General features: G+C 43.2%; 2 protein-coding genes across 4 annotated transcripts; one reads left to right on the forward strand and one right to left on the reverse strand.

Annotated features, from left to right (window-relative positions):
* Positions 1-236: 236 nt before the first annotated feature.
* OAT (ornithine aminotransferase) lies at positions 237-25,095 on the reverse strand. Of its 3 annotated transcripts, none has more exons than XM_038579032.1 (12): positions 24,966-25,095; positions 24,360-24,528; positions 18,617-18,703; positions 16,320-16,547; positions 12,435-12,659; positions 12,235-12,330; positions 8,244-8,371; positions 6,655-6,777; positions 5,862-5,990; positions 4,975-5,088; positions 3,004-3,148; positions 237-1,480 (listed from the first exon to the last, which is right to left on the reverse strand). In XM_038579032.1, exons 4-12 carry the CDS (start codon positions 16,519-16,521, stop codon positions 1,320-1,322), a joined length of 1,323 nt encoding a protein of 440 aa, XP_038434960.1. In that variant the 5' UTR covers positions 16,522-16,547; positions 18,617-18,703; positions 24,360-24,528; positions 24,966-25,095; the 3' UTR covers positions 237-1,319. The 3 variants fall into 3 exon arrangements, with proteins under 3 accessions (XP_038434960.1, XP_038434962.1, XP_038434961.1); XM_038579034.1 differs by having other exon boundaries at positions 24,313-24,528; XM_038579033.1 differs by lacking the exon at positions 24,360-24,528 and having other exon boundaries at positions 24,966-25,035.
* On the forward strand, positions 10,144-10,434 carry LOC102153475 (transmembrane protein 258-like). The gene has a single exon (XM_038579220.1). The coding sequence runs from the start codon at positions 10,144-10,146 to the stop codon at positions 10,432-10,434; it is 291 nt and encodes a 96-aa protein (XP_038435148.1).
* Positions 25,096-26,867: the final 1,772 nt, after the last annotated feature.

The raw sequence follows: 26,867 nt of genomic DNA on the forward strand, positions 1-26,867 counted from the left end.
TCGGCCCAGGGCATGATCCTGGAGTCCATGGATCAGTTCCACATTGGGCTCCCTGCATGGAGCCTGCTTCTCCCTCTGCCTGTGTCTCTGCCTCTCTCTCTCTGTGTCTCTCATGATAAATAAAATCCTTTAAAATAAATAAATAAAATAAAAATAAATATAAACAAAAGTTCATTCCCTTTGACATAGCAATCCACCCCTAGAGACCTCCTCCACACACATGGACTATATAAACATAAAGTAGTCACAAGCTTTGTTTAAAGAGTGAAAAACTGGAAACAACTCAAATGTCCCCCATTATGAAATTACAATACATTTACATATGATAGTCATCACAGAGTGAGATAAACTTCTAATTACTGACATAGAAAAGCATCCAAAATACTATATTCAGATTTTTTTAAAAAGAGGGGGAAAATTGCACAATACTATGCATAATAAGGATACTTTAATAAAAATGGTAAATATCAGTAATAAGCACAGGAAAAAAGCAATTATTGTCAAAGGGGAGAAGGGAATATAATAAGAGACTTTCTTTTTATAATTTCTATTTTTCTAGATACCACCGAAGCTGCTGAAATGCTCTTAGAAAACAAAATAAAACAAGAACAGTCTCAAAAAGCTTAAAAACGTTAGGTAATCGGTTATTGCCGTCATAGCACACTGATCACAAAACAGACGCTTTAAATAGAGGCTTTGCTTTAAATGTCAAGAAACACTGAAAATAAACCTTTCTTACAAATCAATCATTTAAAACATAATTTGGGAACGTTAAACATTAACTCCCAATTCAAAGTGACATTCATAGGATACACCCTGGTGTTGGCCAATATGAAGTTTCCTGAAATCCAGTATTTTATATAAGCTTAACCATTAATCCTTCCTAAAAACTAATCATGAGAACTTAACTTTGTAAGGTTAAGCAAGTCTTCCTTGTACTACTATCCCATGTAACTTTCTCAAACACAAAACATTTGTATCAGTAAGGAAATGATAAAAACATAAATTATACTGAAGGGCTTGATTAAAAGGCTCTCTATATACAGGTGGGTACATTTCACCTTATAAAGCACATACGCACACAGAAACGTAGTCGAATAGAAATGCCATTCCACTCTCTTAGTCACGTTACATAGCAAACTGCATGTTTATAAATGTCATTCTAGTATGCATCAACTGAAAAAAAATGTATATTAAAAAAAAGTCCTTGAAGACACTGAGGAGTGGCACATGCCTATGTCAAGCCCAGGAGCGCTCCAGGACTTGCTCGAACTGCTGTCTCCAGCTGGCGCCGGACCCCACTGAAAACTGTCTCTTCCTCAGAAAGACAAGATGGTCTTGTTAATGATTTCCACAGACTCCTGAATCTCATCCTCCTTGATCACAAGTGGAGGTGCAAACCTGATGATGTCGCCATGGGTCGGCTTGGCCAGAAGTCCGTTATCGCGGAGCCGCAGACACACCTTCCAAGCATCATAATCTAAAGAAAAATGGTCAAACACACATGTTCTCAGAAGAGAACCCCCAGGGCCTACTAAAGAAAGATGGCTTGGGGTTGCAAGCTTGCTTTGTTCTTATTCTTAAAAATGAGTTTATTTTTCAGCAAGTGCATAACCAGGTTTGAATGGTATGATTAGACATACAGATTTGTTAAGTCTTTCAAAAATGAAAAAAGACCAAGCAAAACAATTATGTGCTAAGGCTGTTGTACTAATTATGAGGGACCAATGCAAAAAGAATTTGGGGAGAATACATGGAACTTAATGGGCATTCGTTGAGTGATCCTCAAACACAGTAAACCCTGCACATTCCCAAAAACGGATGTGCTCCCCATGGGGAGCTTGCGGAAAGAGACTTTTTTTTTTTTTTTTTTTTTTACTCTCTTCATTTTGCAGTAGGATTCTCGACGCTGGCTGCTCATGAGAATCAACAAGGGTACTGGGCCCCTCCCAGACCCATCGAATCAGAACCTCCAAGGGGAAGCTAGGTTTGGATTAAGTTTTTAAAAGTTCCTCAGAGGGCAAGGGCACCTGAGTGGCTCAGTCGGTTAAGTGTCCAACTCTTGGTCTTGGCTCAGGTCATGGGATTGAGCCCCATGTTGACTCTGTGCTCAGTGTGGAATCTGTTAGAGATTCTCTCTCGCTCTGCTCCTCTCCATGGACTCAAGCATGAGTGCTTTCTTTAAAATATATGAATCTTTTTTTTTAAAAAAAAAAAAGACTATTTACTTGAGAGACAGAGAAAACATGAGTGGGGGGGCGGTAGAGGGCAAAAGGACAGAGAGAAGCAGACATGCTGCTGAGCAGGGAGCTGGACACAGGGCTCTATCCTGGGACCCCAAGATCACGACCCGAGCTAAAGGCAGACGTTTAACCAACAGAGGCACCCAGGTGCCCCATTAAGTAAATATCTTAAAAAATAATAAAAAGATAAAAATGAAAAGTTCCTCAGGTGATTCTAAAGGGTTGCCAAGGTTGGAATCCCTGCTTTAAAAGGAAGGGTTATCACAGGAAAATCCAGCAGAGAGCCCTTGAGGGCTACTACAGACAGCATACTGAAACTCCCCACACTCAGTGGTGGTGGGGGGCGGTTATTCTCATCACCATCAGCAGCGTCACTCGTCATCATGACTGCTGCTCCTGCCACCTTTACTGCCATACTAAGTATTTGAATGAGGCGGGTAAGACAGCAAGAGGAAACTTCCTAGGGAAGTGCTCCATGCAGTAAGAGCAAGGAACTGGGCATCTCCAAGTGCCGCATCAGTAACCTATGGCAAAATAACAAATGATGTCACAGAACAAAAACAGGTCAAAGTAGTTAAGTCCTTCCTGTAGGATTGGGCTCTACTTTCAGAGACCATTAACCGAAGTCAGATGATAACTCTGCGTAAAAGACCTGGTCAACAATTTCAAACAGGGGAACCCAACAAGCAGATAAAACACCACATGTGTTTTGGTCCTTCCCATAAAAATAACATCTTGAATAAAATATTTGTGTCCATACCTTTGGTTTCTCGAATAACAATAGCATTTAGTAATCCTTTCCCCCTGACAGCAGTGACAATGTCAGATGGCAGCTTCATGAGCTCGTTTCTCAGGATGATACCCATTTTTTCTGCATTTTCGCCAAGGTTTTCTTCTTCCAAAACCTGTGTTTAAAGAGAAATTACACAAATGCTAAGACTACCCTGTTTTAGGTTGTTCTTTGGAAGGAAACATGGACTATAAGCAAAGGAAGAACATGATCAGATAAAGATCAGTCACTGGACTTTCATTTCTGTTTTCCAAAGCCTATACCAGTTTAATTTCTTTTTTAAGATTTTATTAATTTATTCGTGAGAGACACAGAGAGAGAGAAAGAGAGAGAGAGGCAGAGACATAGGCAGGGGAGAAGCAGGCTCCCTGCAGGGAGCCTGATGTGGGACTCAACCCCGGGTCTCCAGGATCACACCCTGGGCTGAAGGGAGATGCTTAACCACTGAGCCACCCAGGGATCCCTAATTCTTTTTTTTTTAAATAGGTTCCATACCCAGCATGGAGCCCAATGTGGGGCTTGAACTTAACCCTGAGATCCACACCTGAGCTGAGATCAAGATACAGATGCTTTATAACTGAGCCACCCAGGCACCCCAACCAGTTTAGTTTCTAATTAAACATATAAAAGCTCAAATAGAACCTTACTTTAGGGGACACCCGGATGGCTCAGTGGTTGAGCGTCTGCCTTCAGCCCAGGGCATGATCCTGGAGTCTTGGGATCAAGTCCTACATCAGGCTCCCTGTGAGGAGCCTGCTTCTCCCTCTGCCTATGTCTCTGCCTCTGTGTTTCTCATGAATAAATAAATAAAATCTTAAAAAAAAAAAAAGGAACCTTACTTTAATCACAAATCTATCCTCGATCTGATTTCGTTGGCAAAATAGGAATTAAAATTTCTTTAATGCACGCAGCCCAGGTGGCTTAGTGGTTTAGCGCCGCCTTCAGCCCAGGGCCTGATCCTGGAGACCCAGGATCGAGTCCCACCTCAGGCTCCCTGCATGGAGCCTGTTTCTCTCTCTGCCTGTGTCTCTGCCTCTCTTTCTCTCTCTCTCATGAATAAATACATAAAATCTTTTTTAAAAAATTTCTTTAATGCAACTGGTATCTTCTTAGTTGAATAAATCAATGGACTGAATATACTTTAATTTTTATTTTATTATTTTTTAAAAATTTTATTTATTTATTCATAAGAAACACAGAAAGACAGAGAGGAAGAGAGAAAGGCAAGAGGAGAAGCAGTCTCCATGCAGGAAGCCCATTGTGGAACTCGATCCCGGGACTCCAGGATCATGACCTGAGCCAAAAGCAGATGCTCAACCACTGAGCCACCCAGGCATCCCAAACTAATTTTTAAACTACAATAGTTCCCTTTACTTAATCACATAATTTTGTTCCTTGTAGTAGGCACCTAAGGAATAAGTCTAAAAGCATTCAAATTGACACTTAAAAAAAAATTCAGGGGGGCACGTCTGGTCAGCTCAGTCAGCTAAGCATCTGCCTTCAGCTCAGGTCGTCTGCCTTCAGCTCAGATCGTGATGTTGGAGTCCTGGGATCAAGTCCTGCTCCTCGGGTTCCCTGCTCAGCGGAGAGTCTGCTTCTCCCTCTCCTGTGCACTATCTCTTAAAATAAAATAAATAAAACCTTTAAAAAACAAAAAACAAAAACAGCCTTGCAGACCAGGTCTGGTCACAGAGTAAGAGCTCTGAGAGCCACCCAGGATCTACGAGCCCAAACTCCCAGGTGACTATAACTCAGAAGCCCCTGGAGAATTCCCATCTACTAGTTCAAGGTTAAATTACTTTTTGAGAATGCATTGCCCTTCCTCTGGACTTCATATTCTATGATGCTTGGCAATCTTATTATATTTCTCACGACACCAATGGGCTCAAATTTCAGTCACGTCGACACAGACAGACACCAGACATCAGAGTCAGTCTTTACCTCCAGGGCTGCGATGGCCACTCGGCAGCCTAGCGGGTTGCCTCCGTACGTGGACCCATGTTCCCCCGCCTTGATGGTCAGCATTATTTCATCATCACACAACACCGCCGATACCTGCGAGAGAGAATTCAGCACCAACCAAATCATTTCTCAGACTAACTGTTCCCATTCTCAGCACACCGGGAACACAAATATTTATGAAGCTGGTATTAAATTTGACATAAAGCTTCCACTAACTAGGGCTGCACATCTTTCATCATAACTGCCAGTGACAAACTGGTGAGGCCCTAAGCCCAGTGCGAGCACGTCGGGCACGCTTCAATGGCACAGAACAAGAGCATTTTGGAACGAAGAGGAAAGTGGTTTCTACAACGACGGAATTTAGAATTCTTTCCACTTTCAAGGTGAAATGCTTGGTTTAACTGCTTAGAAAACAACATCCTGCGCTACGTTCAGAGCCCTTTACCCTTCTTCCAGTACCAATGACTGGCTCTGAATGGTAAACTCAAGGACAAAACTAAAACAAATTTCTTCCAACCTCTACATTAATCAGTCACGGTTTTAGATAATTAGTAATGCTAGGCTTGTGAACAATGGAAAGAAGCACAGGGTTCTAAGTGTACTTCTGGGGTAAAATGTTTCTGTCCAAAACAAATGCTGTAGCAATTCCAAGGCACACGCAGTTCTCCAGTTAAAATTAACTCAGTGGATCGACCCCCTGGAACTCTGAAATGTTTCTGTTATGCATTCCAGGTGACATACAGCACAGGAGACGTATACCCAAACCACAGGAATGCACACTGTCACAATTGGCTGACGTAAAAATATCTTAAGGACAGATTTCATGAGAGTAGGGGTGAGAGAGAGAGGCCAAACCTACAACTTACAGGGTATAAGCCTCCGGAAAGTGCCTTTCCCAGAAGAACTACATCCGGTCTGACCCCTTCATGATCGACAGCCAGCCACCTTCCAGTTCTGGCCAATCCTGTCTGAATCTCATCAGCAATAAACAGAACCTGGTGGGAAACAACAGAATACAGTAATTATCGATTTTGTTTCCATGGGGAACACATTGAACTATTCCCCACACAAATCTGTCATTCTGACATCCCCTCAGAACTGTGGGAACCTTTTAATTACCAACATAATGTCAGCAGCATCCTATGAAAACCCTATGGACACACAGTTACTTCCTAGGTCAGGCCACAGTTTCCCTGGGGGCCCATTCCACTCTATTCTTCAGGGTAGAGACTGGGCATTTTGTTGTGGGGTGGAGGGTGCAGTTAGATAAAACTACTCTCTGGAAACAGATTAATTCACTTGCTTATTCCAAACATTCATCAAATAGTTACTACTTCTTAAATATGAACTAGCTTGGTGGGAAGAGGAAGAGAACAGATGGATAAATAAGCAAGGGTCTGAGAAGGATCACAGCAGAGGCTGCAGGAGTGGAGACGAAAGAACCACAGTTGGGGCCAGGAAGTCTGCAGCTCTACCCGGCCCTGTCTTGGCCAGTTTCCAGGGCTAGCAAAAAGTCAGCTTCTGTGCAGGCTGCTGATAAAGTGTACTAGAAAGTTCTGAGGCTCTCAGAATGAAGTCTCCCCCTGGTGGAAAGGTGATGTCATCTTTGCTCCAACCCGACCAGCCCTAAGCAAGGCAGGCAGATGGAAGGTGGGCGACCTGGTGCTGGGTGCAGAGCTCTCGCACACCCATCAGGTAGCCGGGATCCGGAACGACGACGCCCGCCTCACCCTGAATTGGTTCTACCATGAACGCTGCAACGTTTGGATCCTGAAGAGCACGCTACAAAAAAATATGAATAAGTTTTAGTAACTTCCTTTTTTATCCTATTTGGTTACACAGACTAAAAATAGGTTAAATCTGAAATCACACACCGCACATATTTTTATGTTAAGTATGCAAATTTAGTTTTTGTACTAACTTATATTCTGACTTCAGAGTATATAACATTTCTGGGGCACTTGGGTGGCACAATCAGTTCGTTGAGCGTCAGACTCTTGGTTATGGCTCAGGTCATGATTGGGGTCATGGGATTGAGCCCCGCATCAGGCTCTGCATTCCAGACAGATTCTACTTGAGATTCTCTTTCCCTCTCCTCCTACCCTTCCCCACCAACATGCTCTCAATCTCTCTCTAGAACAGATGAATAAATCTTAAAAAAAAAAAAAAAAAGAAACCGCATATAATATTTGACAGTTACCAAAAGCTCTAAACACTTCAGCTTTAAGCTACTCTATATTCTCTAATACAGTTAATGTATTATAAAAACTAAAAAACATAGCTTTTAAAAGACATTTTCTGGGCAGCCCAGGTGGCTCAGCAGTTTGGTGCCACCTTCAGCCCAGGGTGTGATCCTGGAGACCCGGTATCGAGTCCTGTGTCAGGCTCCCTGCATGGCGCCTGCTTCTCCCTCTGCCTGTGTCTCTGTCCCCCTCTGTCTCGAATGAATGAATGAATGAATGAATAAATAAATAAATGACATTTTCAGTGAATCTTTTTATTTTACAAGTCCTCTACTCATAATTTTGTTTTTTTTCTCCACTCATAATTTTAAAAGGCTAAGTGAAAATGGAGCAATTTTATCTAGTAAAGAAATTAAACACATACACTATCCAAGGGCGCCTAGGTGGCTCAGGCAGTGAAGCATCGGCCTTAGGCTCAGGTCCTGGGATGGAGCCCCACTTTGGGACTTTGCTTCTCCCCTGCCTCTGCCCCTCCCCTACTCATTCTCTCTCAAATAAATAAATAAATAAATAAACAAAATCTTTTTTAAAAATAAAGGAAAATACCCCACATACTCTGCAAGCTACTCATGCAGTATACAAAGAGAAAGTAGCTGGTTCTCAGGATGAGACCACGGCACCTGACTTCCTCGTGCTGGAAACTAGCCGACTGTCACAAGAGACTAGTCTGACATCTTGGCCCAACTTACATGAGACAGATGTTCATTACAGTCCCAAATCTACTTTCAAAGCACACATTTAACAAACTGATTTTTTTTTAATTTTTTTAAAGATTTTATTTATTTATTTATTCATGAGAGAGAGAGAGAGAGAGAGGCAGGCAGAGACACAGCAGAGGGAGAAGCAGGCTCCATGCAGGGAGCCTGATGCAGGACTCGATCCCAGGTCCCCAGGATCAGGCCCCAGGCCAAAGGTGGCACTAAACCGCTGAGCCACCTGGGCGCCCCTAACAAATTGAATTTCTATTTGCTCTGAGCCCAAGCCCCATGACGCTATGTGCAATACCTCGAGAGCAGGCAGATCATTGTATGGAATGATCTCAAAACCTGGCATAAACGGTCCAAAACCATCGTAGCTGCTCGGGTCTGTGGAACTGGAGATGGCAGACAATGTTCTCCCCCAGAAATTTCCAGCTGAAAAGGAAAAATAGACTATTTCAGACAGACCCTCCAAATTTAATAAGCACTGTCCCCAAAAAAATACCTTAAGAAGTTTGATTTTTTTTTAAATGAAGGTTTGCTTTATGGAACCTCCAGTGAGCTTTCATTTGTTAAAATAAAACCTGATATTAGGGGGGGAAAAAAACAAACCTGATACTGGAGGTTCTCCTATGGAACCTCCAGACGGTACATGCAGCCCCAGAGGGTCAACACTGGTCTTTTTTTCCAATTATCCCAAACTCTGACAACTGAGGGATTCAACACGTTTGTCTAAACATGGAACATTACGACAGTAATAAGAGAAGAATATCCTTTATAGAGAATTAATATTTTCCTTTTAAAAAACCAATACTGGGATCCCTGGGTGGCGCAGCGGTTTGGCGCCTGCCTTTGGCCCAGGGCGCGATCCTGGAGACCCGGGATCTAATCCCACGTCGGGCTCCCGGTGCATGGAGCCTGCTTCTCCCTCTGCCTGTGTCTCTGCCTCTCTCTCTCTCTCTGTGTGTGTGTGTGACTGTCATAAATAAATAAAAATTTTAAAAAAATAAAATAAAATAAAATAAATAATAAAAAACCAATACTATAGAATGAACTTTTAAATTTCATTTGCAGAAAACATCCTCAGGCAATTTAAACACTTTCAAATTTGCCTTTCTTGGTATTATAATCTTTCATGTGCTAAATGACTGACACTTTTTTTTGTTCAGGAACATATTTTACCCATTAAATTATTTGGTTAATAAGTGTGAGGCCCTACTACGTAGGTCAGGCACTGATCGAGGTGTTGGGGACAGAGTGGTCATCATGAGGGCTCCCTGCTCTCAGCGAGTTTGCTTAAATGCTAGAGGGAAGAAACACCATAACCTGAATCAGAGTAAAGCAAATGCATGAAATAATTTCAGGTGGGGACGCCTGGGTGGCTCAGCAGCTGAACATCTGCCTTTAGCTCAGGGTATGATTCTGGAGTCCTGGGATGGAGTCCTACATTAGGCTTCCTGCAAGGAGCCTGCTTCTCCCTCTGCCTGTGTCTGTGTGTCTCTAATGAATAAATAAAATCTTTAAAAATAATAATTTCAACTGGATTACATTCAAGCATGGAATGAAATAATGGAGAGTAACAGAGAGGCTTGGGCAGAGAATAACAGAGAGCCTTTTTTTAAAAACTTTTACCAGCTCTGCCAGCACCAACTCAATTAACCCAGTACTGAATTACTGTATTTTGGCTTAAAGCACCTCTAAATACTACTACTCTTGCAAAGGATCTCCCACCTATGAGAGACCCCCACCCTACCTGTCCACCAGTCATAGCACATTGATTCTGACCAGGCTTGTTTAAAAGAAAATACACCAGGGGCACCAGGGTGGCTGAGTCAGTTAGGTGTCTGACTCAATTTCTGCTTAGGTCATGATCTCCACATTGTGGGATTGAACCCCATGACAGACTCTGAGCTGGGCACAGGGACTGCTTAAGATTCTCTCCCTCCTTCTCTCTCTGCCCCACTCCTCTCAGTGTACACTCTCTAAAAAAACAAAAGAAAAAAGAAAACGCACCTGTCAGACCAGGAACCTATCTGCTCTCCTCCGCACAGACTCAGGAGTCTCCCTTCTCTGTGCCTTACTCTGCCAGTGTAAGGGACTTACAGCTGGGAATAGTCTTCTCGATCTCTACCCCACACTCAACAGCTGCTTTCAGTACACAGATAAAAACACCTTTTGCAACGGTGGATGACCCTATACCTGGCAAAATGGAGCTCGAGGCCATGAGCAGATACACCAGCCCAGTGAACCCTGCGGTTTTCCCCCATCTGACTGTGATGCTATTGGCAACTGGTGTGTTTTTTACCACCTGGGTCTTTGTTTATGAGGTCACCTCCACCAAGTACACTCGGGATATCTACAAAGAACTCCTCATCTCCTTGGTGGCCTCACTCTTCATGGGCTTTGGAGTCCTCTTTCTGCTGCTCTGGATCGGCATCTATGTTATGAGCACCCAAGGGTTCCAACCAGGTGGCTTCCCTGAACTCCTGCTTTTGTAAATTAATTTTTTTTTTACTATTGCTGGAAGTGTCCCACCTGCTGCTCCCAATAAAGGCAGATGTGGGACAAAAAGGCAGATGTGTCCAAAAAAAAACAAACACCTTTTGCTAATATGTAAGAGACCAATAGTCTGTAAGAATGAAAATCACCAGAAATGCCATTTTTGTTTGCAAGAAACAGTTATGTTATGCTATCCTACAACTAAGGTACAAGATTCCAAAATAACAGGTGAGCCAAGACTTCTTCTTTGGGAACAGTAATCTATCAAGCCCAAATGATAACTACACCTGGCCATCAGAATATTTAACAATTTCAACCATCAAAAGAATGAATTTTGACCATGAGCAATGATAAATTTGTCTGTACTTCATGTTTTTAAAAATTAATCAAAGCTTTACCAAGAAGTCGGAATCTAGCAATTGAACATCATTAGAAAGAGTCTAAGAGTCAGACTATATTATACAGAGGACAAACTGGTAGTTACCAGAGAGAAGGTGGGGGGGCATGGGTGAAATAAAGGGCATCGGGTACACTTAACATGATAAGCACTGAAGAATGTACAGAATCCTGAATCACTACATTGTAGACCTGCAATTAACAGGACACTGTATGGTAATTATACTTCAAGTAAAAAAAAATGAGTAAAAAAAGTACAACTAGCAATAATTAAGGCAAAAGGAGGGCAACCCTGGTGGCTTAGTGGTTTAGCATCACCTTCAGCTGAGGGTGTGATCTTGTAGACCCGGGATCGAGTCCCATGTCGGGCTCCCTGCATGGAGCCTGCTTCTCCCTCTGCCTGTGTCTCTGCCTCTCTATCTCTCATGAATAAATAAATAAAATCTTAAAAAAAAAAAAAAAGGGCGGCCAAAGGAAACTTTTGGGGTAGTGGCATAGATTGTGGTGGTGGTTTCGTGGGTGAACACTGACCTCCAAGCTCAGCAAGTTGTCTACTTTTACTTTAATTACATACACCCTTTTATTTTATTCAAAAAATAAAAGTAAATTTTAAATAAAATAAGATGCTAATACACGGTAGGGCTGGAGAGGAGGAAGGTCAGATTCCAACATCTGAATTAACTGTTCACCTCCCAAATCAGTATCCAAGTCATTCCTCTCCACCATTCCCAGAAATACATCCAGGGCAACTCCAGTCCTCATCTTCCAACAGCTTCTGACAACATGGTACAACAATTCATCAAATACTAAGATTCAAACTTCATATCACAACTAGGACATGGCCCCACTCTAACAAAATCCAACCTCAGCAACCTGACAAAATACCAGAAAGACCATCTATTTAAGGAGAAACCTACTATGAAAAAAATCTGATAGGGATCCCTGGGTGGCGCAGAGGTTTGGCGCCTGCCTTTGGCCCAGGGCGCGATCCTGGAGACCCGGGATGAAATCCCACGTCGGGCTCCCGGTGCATGGAGCCTGCTTCTCCCTCTGCCTGTGTCTCTGCCTCTCTCTCTCTCTCTCTGTGTGTAACTATCATAAATAAATAAAAATTAAAAAAAAAAAGAAAAAGAAAAAAATCTGATAAGCAGATGACAAACAAATCATCTTATCGCTCGTTTTAGGGAGTAGGAAGTAGGAAGTTACTTAGCAGAGAAAAACCTCATTTATGTAGAAATACTTGGAAATAATTTCCCCAGAGGAAATCTCTCAATTTTTATGAAACATTCAGCAAATAATGTATCATGGATGAGGCAAACACACTGGAAATATCCCATCAGTAAATTAAAACAGTAATGTCATTTAAGTTCCTATCACAGAAGTTAACGCTGAATTTCACATACCTGCAAAAACAATCTTTGCTTTGTATTTTGGAATACCCTTAACGGTATATCCCCACCTACGAGCAAGTTTGCAAGCGGTCTCTCCAGCCTCCACTCCTATAAAGAAAAAAGGTTTTCAGTTTTAAAAAAAAATTTTTTAATTATCAAAAAGTAGTAAGATTATTTTCTTGGCTATTTAACGTCAAAAGGAAATATTTTACCTGTATTCATAGGAAGAACTTTGTGGTAGTTGAAAAGTTTAGTAACATACTCTTCATATTCACCAAGTACATTATTATAGAAAGCCCTGGATGTTAAGGTCAGTTTGTCTGCTTGATTTTTCAGAGCATTCACAATCTTTGGATGGCAATGGCCTTGATTGACAGCACTGTAAGCACTCAGGAAGTCAAAATATTTTCTGCCTTCTACATCCCATACGTAAATACCTAAATACATAAAAGAGAGTCATCTTAGAAAAATCACATAAAGTTACATAAAGTTCAAAGATGAAAACTGTTGGCAAGCTTTCTGAATACCTACACAGGAACCTCTACTTAACACAGAATTGTGGTTAAGGCATGTTTTAGCTCAAGCATAGTAGGGTTCACTATAAATACTCTGGTTTATAAGGAATTGTTTGTTCAGCTTGAAACTACATATTTAACGGGAACACCATAACATGAAAAGGTTTATAAAGTCTGGAGTGAAACCTTCACTCCTAGAATACTGGGTTTTGAAATTTAAAACAGAAGTTTTACAGAACGTAAAAATCATGATTTGTGGACTGTAACCACCAACAGAATGGGAAATATATTCATATTTCCAATTCATACATCCATTCTGCTAAGGATCTAGTATCCAGAACACTTACAACTCAACAGCAAAAAAACCAATTCAAAATGGGCAAAGAAAAAAAAATGGGCAAAGAAAATGAATAGACATTTATCCAAAGAAGATATACAAATGGCAAAAAAAAAAACACGTATAATACTCAATATCTCCATTACTGGAGAAATGGAAATCAAAACCTCACCAATAGCATTCCATATTCATAAGGATGGTAATAGTTAAGAAAGAAGAGAAGAAGGGAAAGGGAAAAAAAGAAGAGGAAAGAAAAGAAAAAGATGGTGGGGCAGCCCTAGTGGCTCAGCGGTTTAGCGCCGCCTTCAGCCCAGGGCCTGATCCTGGAGACCCCGTATCAAGTCCCACATCAGACTCCCTGCATGGAGCCTGCTTCTCTCTCTGCCTGTGTCTCTGCCTCTCTCTGTCTCTTTGTGTCTCTCATGAATAAATAAATAAAATCTTTAAAAATAAAAAAAAGAAAGGATGGAAAACAAGTGGTGGCAAGGACATGGAGAAATTGTAACTCATGTATTGCTAGAAACTGCAACTCATGTATATTGTAAAATGGTGCAGTAGCTGTAGAAGACAGCTGGGCACCTCCTCAGCAAGTCACACATAAAGTTACCATCCAGAACTGGAGGGTATTATGCTGAGTGAAGTAAGTCAGTCGGAGAAGGACAAACATTATATGTTCTCATTCATTTGGGGAATATAAATAATAGTGAAAGGGAAAATAAGGGAAGGGAGAAGAAATGTGTGGGAAATATCAGAGAGGGAGACAGAACGTAAAGACTGCTAACTCTGGGAAACGAACTAGGGGTGGTAGAAGGGGAGGAGGGCGGGGGGTGGGAGTGAATGGGTGACGGGCACTGGGTGTTATTCTGTATGTTAGTAAATTGAACACCAATAAAAATAAATAAATAAATAAATAAATAAAAAATTCACACAAAAAAAAATAAAATAAAAAAAAAATAAAGTTACCATCCAACTGAACAATCCCACACCTAGGTATATACCCCCAAAAGTCAAAGACAGGTGTTCAAATAAAAATTTGTACACAAATGCTCATAGCAGCACTATTCATAATAGCCAAAGGGTGGAAACACAAATGTCCATCAACTGATGAATGAATAAAATATGATCTATCCATATAATGAAGTATTTTTTTTAAAGATTTTATTTATTTATTCATGATAAACACACACAGAGAGAGGCAGAGGGAGAAGCAGGCCCCATGCAGGGAGCCCGATGTGGGACTCGATCCTGGGACTCCAGGATCATGCCTGGACGGAAGGCAGGCGCCAAACTGCTGAGCCACCCAGGGATCTCCCATATAATGAAGTATTATTCAACCATAAAAAGCAATGAAGTGCTAACACGTGCTACAACATGGGTAAGCCTTGAAAATATTACACTAAGTCAAAGAAGCAAGGCACAAAAGGCCACATATTGTGGCCATTCCATTTATATGAAATATCCAAAATAGGCAAATCCACAGAGATGGCATGCAGGTTAGTGGCTGCCAGGTTCTAGGAGAGGGAAGAGTGGAGAGTGACTGCTTAATGGTTATAGTGGGTCCTCTGGGGTAATAAAGTCCTGGGACTAGAGGTGGTAGCTCTACAACACTGAATATGTACTTAGTGGTACTGAACTGAATGGCTAAAATGGTAAATTTTAAGTTATATACACTTAAAATCTTTTAATGGACTATAAATATAAAAACGTATTAGGTAGCTTACCAGCTAAGTTTTACCATGTTATTTAACATACTGTGTTAAGTGCTTCTGCATCTTATCTCCTCAAAAAACCTTACTATTACTTATTTTACTAATAAAATAAGACTTTATTTATTTATTCATGAAAAACAGAGAGAGGCAGAGACACAGCCAGAGGGAGAAGCAGGCTACATGCAGGGAGCCCGATGTGGGACTTGATCCCGGGTCTCCTGGATCACACCCCAGGCTGAAGGCAGCGCTAAACTGCTGAGCCACCGGGGCTGCCCTAAATGTTTAATACTCTTATACACCATCTTCTGGCCCCGAGCTAAGTAATAAACTTAGATTTTATTAGGTTAAGGCTATTATTTCAAAACGTGCATTAAATTACCACTTGGCAACTATCAGTAATCATTCAGGCAGAGAACAATTAATGGATGCTAAAAGTGTGAGTAAAAGTTTGCAATCTCAAATCATGTCTCCACAAGATATTCAAAAGGGCAACATAGTATCTTTGCACTGAAGACAGCTGGAGGTCGCTACCTTACCAGCCAACTACAAACTGAGGTTCATTCTACAAAATTATTGACCTGTACTCTTCAAAAACATCAAGATCAAGAAGATGAAGACTGAGGAACTGTTCTGGATTAAAGAAAACTAAACAGACCTGAAAACTGAATGTAACCCATGATATGAGATTTTCCTTTTACAATAGGACAGATTTCAAATAAAATCTGATCAGGTCTGTAGATTAGATAATGATGCTGTAGTAATGTTAATGTCCCTATCTTGATAATTACACTATTGTTATGTAAGAGAAAGTCCTGTATTTTAGGAAAGACACACTCAGTATTTAGGCATAAAGAGGCATCACATGTCTGCAATTTCCTCTCAAACAGTTCAAGGACAAAATGTAGCTCACACACACACACGAGTCCCTACGTGTGTGTTGGGAGGGGGAGAAAATGATAAAGCAAATGTGAAACAATGTTAGCACTCAAGAAATCCAGGTGAAGAGGGGTGCCTCAGTGGCTCAGTCAGTTGGATCACCAGCTCTTGATTTCAGCTCAGGTCATGATCTCAGGGATCTGGGATGGAGCCCTGGGTCAGGCTCTGTGATCAGCAGGCAGTCTGCTTGAGGATTCGCTCTCTGCCCCTTCCCTCTACTCTCTCTCAAATAAATAAATCTTAAAAAAAAAAAAAAATCTGGGTGAAGAGTAAAACAAAATTATTTGTACTACTTTTGTAACTTTTAGGCCTAAAATTATGCCAAGAGAAAAGTCAAAGGGAAAAAAACGATAGCACTTCTGTATCTTACATCTGTTCTTGGCCAGGTTCATCATGGCAAAGACTGAGTTCATCTATGTATCTCCCCTCAGTAGCTAAAACAGCAAGCACTAGAAACTCAATAAATGTTGAATTAACTGTATCTGCAATAGAGAAATTAAATGCACCTGGAAAAATGTATACTGAGAAAATTTTAAAGCAATCTTTTTAAAAGGTTTCAAGCAAAAGAGAGAAGGGATGTTGGATTAATTCAAAATGTACCTTTTCCCCTTTCCAGGGCTACAGGTAAAGGATGGTAGTTGTGTGCACCATATTTAGATTCTCGCTCAAAAATGTAATCAGAAGATGGAGGGCCTTGGATTGTCTTTTTAGTTGCAACAGACGTAGCAGAAGCCACTGAAGAATGAACTCCACGACGGAGCACAGCAACGGTCTGCAAATGAGCTAGTCTGGAAAACATCATGTCCTTCAAGTAGGAATACCACTCACCTATTCAAAAAGAAGACAAGGCAGTAAGAGTAAGAATGTTCCCAGAGTCCATGTACATCAGCTCATCATGTGTTAACCAATTTACCACAGCCCGCCAAAGAATCAAGCAAATGAGAGAGAACAGAGACCTGGGAAGCTTAAGGGGAAAAAGCACATGAATGTTTAGAGTGAAACCTGACAAGCACTACAGCAGGCTGTAATAGGTAAGGAAATCAAGAAAAACTATGGATGGGAGGTCAGGGGCTTTCCCTTTCACTTACAATCTTCTATGCCACTCGAGACTTCTTTATTAAACACAGACTTTTTTGAAGTCATCAGCACTGAGAGTACCTCCAAGGACAAGGAACTCACGCTGGGGGAAGTCAGGCACAGCAGGGGAAGGTGGAGGGGGACATGGGGGAGGCTAAAGAGGTGGTACCTGACCTTGCAGACTGAGCACCCCTTAAAAAGGAACTGCGGGGGTGGGGGGCAGGATCCATTCAGATCTGTCCCAGTAAGGAGACCAAATCAGAGAAGGAGGTGATCGTGGGACGAGAACTACCTCGTATACCAACTCCTTCCTTGTATGTAAGGAATGGAAACATGGAGAAAGAATTTGGTTTCTACAAATAAAACAGGGACTGCTCTAGAGGAAAAAGAATGGGTGTGGAGTGGAAACAGTGATTTCTTGGGGGAAGGGAAGGGTGTTTTCAAGTATAACACCATAGGGATGATGGGTGGCTCAGCGGTTTAGCACCTGCCTTCAGCCCAGGGCATAATCCTCAAGTCCCAGGATCCAGGATCAAGTCCCACATCAGGCACCCTGCATGGAGCCTGCTTCTCCCTCTGCCTATGTCTCTGCCTCTCTCTCTGTCTCACGAATAAATAAAATCTTCAAAAAAAAAAAAAAAGTGTAACACCACAGACAGAAACTACAAAATGTAAAATCTATTATTGAGCCCACATATCTATAATTCCTACAGCACAAAATTATCAGAAACAAAAGTGAAAGGCAAACAGACTAGGAAAAAAATATTTGGTAATTTATAACATATTTTGAAAAGCTTTTACAATAAGGTGAACAGATCAAAACAGACATATATATTATAAAATTTTATGCATTATATAAAATATATATTATATACATTTATTTACATATACACACATAAGAGGTGAAAACAGGTAAGTCCCAAAAAACACTTTACTCTGCCAGGACGGTTGCTTCTAGAAACCAAAAACTGCACCACAAAAGCAATTATTTAAAGGAAATAAAGGTGATCAGTAACTATAAAACAAACTACAATGAGCTAAGAATTTTAGTAACAAAACCTAAATATCACTGAGCAAACTAGCCTTTCCTCACAATCTCTATTTCAGAGTCTTGGTTGTTTCATCTGTCACCACCAGCCCTAAAACTAGCCCCACCACAATGATTCCCTTATGGCTTTGCCTCTCTTTGTCCCATTAATAGTCACCAGAAACCTTGAGGTAAAGACTGAGCTATGGAAGAAGCTAAGAAAAAGGAAATAAAACATAAAAAAAATAAAAAATAAACACATAGCAATGACATCTTTTAAAATGATCTTTAAAGATGTTTTTTAAAAACAATTTCAAGATTAATAGAAAGTTGCCAGGGGTGCCTGCATCAGTCAGTCAAGCTTCTGACTCTTGGTTTCTTGGTTTGGGCTCAGATCATGATCTCAGGGGTGGGGCTCAGTCACTCAGCATGGAGTTTGCTTGTCCTTCTCCTTCCCCCTCTGTTCCTCCCCGGCCCCACCAAAATAGAATATTTTTAAGTAGTTGCCAAACATTAAGCATATTTAGGTCTTTTTAATTATTAATTTTTTTTGGTCTATACTTATTTTTTAAAAAGACTACTTAACTCATGTTTAGACAGAGTTCCCATGAATGACAGACAAGTCAAATCACACAACCTCCTGGCACTCAAACTGAGCTGCCAAATTAGCAAAAACTTAATACATGGAGCTTGGCTTACTTCCCTTTCAGCTTGGCTCGACCTGGTAAATCCAGTGTGCTCAGAAATTCACAGTTACTAAACAAAATCCAGCACTCAGTTTGCCAAGACTCACCAACTATCCTTTCTTCCCACGGTTCAGATCAGAATACAGACTTTTAATCTGAGGTCCAGGGAGAGTCTTCAGAGGGTCCAATAACTCCTGAAATAAAATGCAGAATTGTACGCATAAGTGCATTTTCCTAAGAAGGTCCTAGCTCTTACCAGGTTTTATCTCAGAAACGCACATTATTTAGGAACTAACAGACTGGAGATAGCAGCTAGCAAAAATGCAAGGTCTAGCTATAGAAAATGAGACAGAACTTCCCCCAAAGTACTACTGTGAAGTCTAAAACATGGATTTTAACTTTATTTCTTGGCCTTTTTATGCTCTATGTAGTAAGAATTAATGCTCTATTAAACCAACTAAAAATTAACGCAATTTTTACCTTGATCAAATTAGCAATAAAACACAGTGTTCCATGGTGGTATACTCTGAACAAAGAACTATAGCCATTATCACAGCGTTAGGAGGTTTGTACTCTTAGACCAGTAATTTCACTCGGAAGATCCTATTATAAATACTCAGGAATGCGGAGAAACATTCATGCATAAAAGATATTCAACAATAAAAATGGATCAATATAATCACATACATAACATGTTGTCATTTAAAATAATTAAGGGATCCCTGGGTGGCGCAGCACTTTGGCGCCTGCCTTTGGCCCAGGGCGCGATCCTGGAGACCCGGGATCGAATCCCACATCGGGCTCCCGGTGCATGGAGCCTGCTTCTCCCTCTGCCTGTGTCTCTGCCTCTCTCTCTCTCTCACTGTGTGCCTATCATAAATAAATTTTTAAAAAAAATTATTAAAATAATTATAGTATTATGACCTGGAGGTGTTTTACGATGTGTTTAAGTGAAAAAGAAACCATATATACAAAATGTTCAAGATTATAAATAAGATAAAGAAAAACCACCTGAAAAGGCACAAAAATGTTCACTGGTTATCTACTATTCTGTACTTCCCACATTTTCTAATGATCATGAACTACGTTTATAATCAGAAAAAGTTATTACAAATGAAGCTGAACGTCTGCCTAGGTTGTCACACTGGACAGAGAAAGCTTAGGCAACATACAAAACAAAACCAAGGGGAAAAGAAGCTTTGAAAAGCTCTGAGAAAACCGTCTGTGGTTAAAAGAAAGGCAGAGGTCATTTCCCCTAGGAAGTGCAGGCTGGATTACAACAATTAGGTCTAGAAGTTCATTTGTATCTCGGGGACAGGGTCAAATTCTAAAAAACTACTCTGTAAGGATTTTGCTATCGAGGTCTACAGCTCTGTGACCAGAAGCAGGCAGAGAGGCACTATGCAGTGAAATATTTAAAAAATACTAAAAACTCTAACTAGCATTTTTTTAAGTTAGCTCTACACCCAATGTGAGGCTTAATCTCAAAACCCCTTGAGATCAGGAGTCATAAACTCTTTCAACTGAGCCAGCCAGACGCCCCCTGATTAGCATGTTTTAAGTTCATTAACAAGTTGATTCACAGTATTCTGAGTGAAAAGGAAATCTCTGAAATTACCTAAATTCAACAGTCTCATCTTATATAAGAAGGTATTTGCTCAGTTAATTTGCAACAGACATGGGACAAAAGATCCATTTATTGTAGAGTTCAGGCAGTCCTATTAAAAAATAACAACTTAAGAGGATCCCTGGGTGGCTCAGCGATTTAGCGCCTGCCTTCAGCCCAGGGCGTGATCCTGGAGTCCCACATCCGGTTCCCTGCATGGAGCCTGCTTCTCCCTCTGCCTGTGTCTCTGCCTCTCTCTCCCTCTCTCATGAATAAATAAATAAAATCTTTACTTAAAAAAAAAATAAAAAATAATAACAACTTACCAACAAAATAACATTCAAACATTAGTAAAAAAAAAAATTAGTAGTACTGTCCTCCTTAAGGCTTTTTAAAGATGAATTCTGAATATTCAACTGAGAAAAGTCCTGCAATTGGGAGTGTGATGATATAACTAGAATCCTGTGGACATAATTTTTTAAGATTTTACTTATTGGGATGCCTGGGTGGCTCAGCGGTTGAGTGTCTGCCTTTGGCTCAGGTCCTGACCCCGGGATCCGTGATCGAGTCCCACATTGGGCTCCTTGCAGGGAGCCTGCTTCTCCCTCTGCCTATGTCTCTACCTCTCTCTGTGTCTCTTATGAATAAATAAAATATATATTTTTTTTAAAGATTTTACTTATGTAGTCACGAGAGACACAGAGAGAGAGAGGGAGGGGCAGGGGGGGAGAGAGAGAGAGAGAGAGAGAGAGAGAGAGAGAAGCAGACTCCATGCAGGGAGCCTAATGCAGGACTCGATCCCAGAACTCCAGGATCATGCCCTGGGCAGAAGGCAGGCACTAAATCGCTGAGCCACCCAGGGATCCCACTCTTCTAATTTTTTGATTAAAAAAAAAAATCAGGGGATCCCTGAGTGGCGCAGCGGTTTGGCGCCTGCCTTTGGCCCAGGGCCCGATCCTGAAGACCCGGGATCGAATCCCACATCGGGCTCCCTCTGCCTGTGTCTCTGCCTCTCTCCCTCTCTCTGTGTGACTATCATAAATAAATAAAAATTTATTTAAAAAAAAAAATCAGAAACACAGACAAGAAAATTACCTGCAATTCTATAATCACGTTTTTCTATGCATAAATACGATATACATTAGTTTTCTTTCAATATACATTAGCTTTCTTTCACCCGCACCCATAGAATTTATGACATAAGACCCTCCTGAAGATTCCCACAAATCTTGCAGATTTTTGTCACAAGTCCTAATATTTTAGGACACTGGTCTTCATGTGGGTCCCCCTTCTAGAATCCCAGTAGGACAGGATGCCTGAGTGGCTCAGCAGTTAAGCGTCTGCCTTTGGCTCAGGGCGTGAACCTGGAGTCCCAGGATCGAGTCCCACATCGGGCTCCCCGCATGGAGCCTGCTTCTCCCTCTGCCTATGTCTCTGCCTCTCTGTGTCTCTCATGAATAAATAAATAAATAAATCTTTAAAAAAAATAGAGTTCCAGTAGGCTCCTTAAAATTACAGTAACCAGGGATCCCTGGGTGGCGCAGCGGTTTGACGCCTGCCTTTGGCCCAGGATGCGATCCTGGAGACCCGGGATCGAATCCCACATCGGGCTCCCGGTGCATGGAGCCTGCTTCTCTCTCTGCCTATGTCTCTGCCTCTCTCTCTCTCTCTGTGACTATCATAAATAAATAAAAATTTTAAAAAAAGAATTTAAAGAAAAAATTACAGTAACCATATCTTAAAATTCACTTTGCATTCCCAGAACCCAGCCCAGGTTTGGACATTTCACTGGTATCCTTTGTTTGCCAAATACATCAGAGCATTCCTAAATACACTTAGGATTCCTAAAGGAGTCAAGGCAGCAAGAGAGAGCAAGGTCATCTAGAAAGGTGATTAAATCACCCAACCCTAACCGAGTTGAGCCTAGCTCTCAGAGAAAGCTAGCATTCTCTAAGAAAGCACCAGAAGCAACTATAATCTTTCCATCAAAAGTTCACTTCGACAAATACCATATGATTTAACTCATGTGTAATTTAAGAGCCAAAACAAAGGATCATGGGGTGGGGGGGGACCAAGAAACAGACTCTAAACCATAGAGAACAAGTGGTTAGTGGAGCAGAGTAAGGGGGGGGGGGGGGCGCGGGGGACAGGGATTAAGGAGTGCACTTGTGATGAGCACTGGTGTCAAAAATAAGTGCTGAATCACGTAACTGCACACCTGAAACTAATACTACACTGTCTGCTAACACACTGGGATTAAAACAAAATTTTAAAACTTTACTTCATTAAATTTAAAGGCCTTTAGGAGACAAAACAGGTATAAACGTAACCAGTCCTGGCTGTTGTCATGCATTTAACCAAGGCCCATATTCAGGTGCTGAAGAAAACAAATTACTACTGACCGGGAATATTTTAACATTGTTTTCAGTAATCTACATAGTTCACAAAGCCCTTCTTCAAGCTATTATTATTCCTCTCTATCTAATCCATCCTGCCTACATGAATACATACCTAAAATAGAATTTCCATAAAAGGCTGCATTTTAAAGCATTAATTTAACACGCACTATAGTTTTTTTTTTAATTACTGTAAAAGAAAAACCACTTAAAATATTCCACTTGTGGAATAAATTTGGCTTTACTATATTGGTCAAATATTTACTTTTCTTGAGGTAACCATTCACAAATACGGTCCCTTTTTTTTTTTTTTTAAGTTCTGCCAACAAAAGTTTGGTGGGGATTTTTTTTTTTTTTTTTTTTTGTACATAATCTGGCTAAGATTCAACTCAACTGCGTCACTGGCAAACACCTTCACCATCACTATTGAAAAAGGACTGGCTCTGCCAGACTACACCCTCCACACACCTCCAGAATTTAGTCTATTCCTCTCTATTTTACTTTTTTTTTTTAAGTAGGCTCCACGCCCAGCACAGAGCCTAGCCAGGGCTTGAACTCATGACCCTGAGATCAAGAGCTGAACGGAAATTAAGAGTCGGACGCTTGACTGACTGAGCACAGAGGTGCCCCAGTTCCTATTTCAAAATATGAGATTCAGGGGTGCCTGGGTGGCTTGGTTGGTTAGGCAGCTGCCCTTGGCCAAGGTCAAAAGCTCCAGGTCCTGGGATGGGGCCCAGAGTTGGAGCTTCCTGCTCAGCGGGGAGTCTACTTCTCCCTCTCTGTGCACCCCCCAACTGCCCCCACCCCCCACTCTGCTCTCTCAAATAAATAAGTAAAATCTTTAAAAAAAAAAAAAAATACATTTAGGACTCCTGGGTCGCTGAGTCTGTTAAGCACCTGCCTTTGGCTCAGGTCTCCATCCCAGAGTTCTGGGATCCAGCCCCATGTAAGGCTCCCTGCTCAGTTGGGGGCGGGGGGGTGGTGGTCTGCTTCTCCCTCTCCTTCTGCCTGCCACTCCCCCTGCTCGTGGTGTCAAATTTAAAAAATATTTTTTTTTAAATTAAAAAGTGCATTTATCTTTTTTAAAAAGATTTTGAGGGCAGCCTGGATGGCTCAGTGGTTTGGCGCCACACCTTCAGCTCAGGACGTGGCCCTGGGGTCCTGGGATCGAGTCCTGTGCTAAGCTCCCTGCATGGAGCCTGCTTCTCCCTCTGCCTCTGTCTCTGCCTCTTTCTCCCTGTGTCTCTCATGGATAAATAAATAAAATCTTAAAAAAAAAAAAAAAGACTCTACTTTAATACTTGGAACTCTTTCAGCGTCTGGAACTAGATTTTCCGAAGATGAAGCCAAGTCATCCTAATGAAAGACAGTCTATTGTTCATTTCAAAGAGGTAAGATAAAGAAACTGGGTTACGTGAAGAACACTTCCAGGTTCAAACTGGAGAGAAACCGGTTTGCCCACGGAAGCTCCCCCCCAACGCCAGAGAGGAGATTTAGAATTGAGAAAACTAAAAGATTCGTCATTTATTAAGGCCAATGCATTTCAAACTCACTCCTCCTTTTCTCCCTTATCACACCTTATCAAAAATCAAAAAAAAAAAAAAAAAAAGAGGGGATCCCTGGGTGGCTCGGCGGTTTCCCGCCTGCCTTTGGCCCAGGACGCGATTCTGGGGTCTCGGGATCGAGTCCCGCGTCGGGCTCCCTGCGTGGAGCCTGCCTCTCTCTCTCTCTCTCTCTCTCTCTCTCATAAATAAATAAAAATAAATCTAAATAAATAAATAAATAAGCAAGCAAGCATCACCTTTTCAAAGGGGGGGGGGGGTCCACACTGAAAGCGAGAAGAGTTACCAAAAGGTGGAGCCCGGAGACAGGTCCCTGAGAACAAGCGGCCCCTTGAGTTCACCCGGAATCCAGGGATGCTCAGCAGCGCCGGCAAAGAAGCCGAAGGACGAAGTCTTCCAGCTGAACCCCCGTTGGCCCCAGTCCCTGGACGCCGCCCCGTGTAGTCCGCACGCTCCTGGAGATAAGGCTCCAGCTCCGTCTTTGCATCAAGGCCGTAGGGGAAACGACGCTGGGGGGGGGGGGGGGGGGGGGCGGGGACCAGCAGGGGGGCCCGGGCGCTGCCCGCGGGGCCTCCAACCCTCCCGAGCGTCTCCCCCGGCGCCCCCCGCCCAGCACAGAGGCCGCGGCTCCCTGAGCGGCTCCGCAGCGCCCGGGACAGCCTCCGGGCGAGCTCAGGCCGCGGGGTGCCCGCCGTGCGCGGGGCCGACGCCCAGCACCTCCCGCCGCACACCCGCAGGCGCAGGGACCCGGGCGCCCCGGCAGGCGGGGCCGCCTCCGCCTCCCCCCGCTCCCCGCCGGGATGCGCCGCACCCAGGGCCCCGCGGTGCCCGCCGCCGCCGCCGCCGACGCCCGACCCCCCGAGCCGCGGCCCCTCCGCACCCGCGCGGGTACCTGGCAGCGCCTCCGCACCCGCCCGGGACACGCGGCGTCGACAGCGCGGCAGCGCGACGGCGGCGCGTCACAGAGCCTAAGACGCGGCTTCCGCCCCGCCCCCCAGACGCCCTCGCCGCCCATTGGCTGGCGGCGCAGGGCTGAGCACCAATCGGCGTGGGCCCGCGCCGGCCCCGCCCCCACCGCCCCGCCCCGCCCCCCGCCGCGGGCTCCAGCGGCGCCCGCATCTCCCGGGAGGGGCTGCGCTCCTCGCGGTCCTGCCCGGCGCCTCCGGGCCGCCCGCCCGCTCGCTGTCCGCCCGCGGCTGGCGGGACGACGAGGATGGACAGGAAGGAACGTCCGCCGGGCCCCAGCCGCGGGGCGCGGCACGACCCGCTCGACCTCCTGCCTGCGCTCCCGGGCCCTGCTCCCCGCCTGGCCCTTGTCACGCGGAGCCTTCTAGGGGGCGGCCACCGAGTACCCCAGACTCAGCTGCAGGACCCTCGAACCGCGCCCCGCCGCACCCCCAGAAGTCATCACGGCTGCCCGCGCACTGCCCGCCTCCTCCTGGCTGCGGGTAGACCCTTGCATGACCGCGACACCCCCCCGCCCCCGTGTACGTTTGTCTGGAGCGCCCTCCACCAGCCATAATTAGAACTCAGAACTCAGAATGCACAGTCCAGGACAATCTCGTAGTAGAATCGGAAGGGAAGAGGCGCCTGCGGGGCTCCGTGGTTGAGCTTCTGCCTTGGGCTCAGGTCGGGATTCCGGGGACCTGGGATCCAGTCCCACATCGGGCTCCCTGCAGGGAGGAGCCTGCTTCTCCCTCTGCCTAGGCCTCTGGCTCTCTTTCTGTGTCTTCCATGAATAAACAAATAAAATATTTTAAAAATAATAAGAGAAAGGAAGAAAAAGAAGAAAGAAAGAAAGAAAAGAAAGAAAGAAAGAAAGAAAGAAAGAAAGAAAGAAAGAAAGAAAGAAGAAGAAAGAAAGAAAGAAAAAAGAAAAGAAAGAAAGAAAGAAAAGAAAAGAAAAGAAAAGAAAAGAAAAGAAAAGAAAAGAAAGAAAAAAGAAAGAAAGACTTATGTGGCCAGTCAGGATCCCAGGTGGAAAAAAATGGCACACTCCAAACTGGAAATCTGAGGTGCATTTGTTAAAGGAATTGTTGAAGCATAGACGGGTAAACCACAAGGATGGAGAGTAGGGCAGCCCAGGTGGCTTAGCGGCTTGGCGCCGCCTTCGGCCCAGGGTGTGATCCTGGAGACCCAGGATGGAGTCCCACATCGGCCTCCCTGCATGGAGCCTGCTTCTTCCTCTGCCTGTGTCTCTGCCTCTCTTTCTTTTTTTTTTTTTTTTTTTTTTTAATTTTTATTTATTTATGATAGTCACAGAGAGAGAGAGAGAGAGGCAGAGACACAGGCAGAGGGAGAAGCAGGCTCCATGCACCGGGAGCCCAATGTGGGATTCGATCCTGGGTCTCCAGGATCATGCCCTAGGCCAAAGGCAGGCGCCAAACCGCTGCGCCACCTAGGGATCCCTCTGCCTCTCTTTCTGTGTCTCTCATGAATAGATAAGTGGAATCTTTTTTTAAAAAAAATTTTTATTAAAAATAAAAAAATAAAAATAAAAAAAAAAGGATGGAGAAGTAGCCCAGAGTCAGAGCACCATTGTCAACCCTAAGCTGACAGGGAGGTGTTCCCAAACCCCAAAGAGAGGAAGAAAGGAGAAGCTACCTACCTAAGCTGTGGTCATCAGTGACCCCCCCTGGGAGGGCACTGGAGTGATAAGATCCTGATCTCCCATCTCCTACCAGAATTCTCCATGGGCTGAATACATTAGGAAGCCAGAGACCTACAGAGCCCCTTTAGGGAAATCTCTGCAACTTACTGTCCTGGGACACAGACCTGGTGGGAAAGGGTGGAG

Source organism: Canis lupus, chromosome 28, assembly GCF_011100685.1.
Source record: "Canis lupus familiaris isolate Mischka breed German Shepherd chromosome 28, alternate assembly UU_Cfam_GSD_1.0, whole genome shotgun sequence".
Taxonomy (NCBI): domain Eukaryota; kingdom Metazoa; phylum Chordata; class Mammalia; order Carnivora; family Canidae; genus Canis; species Canis lupus.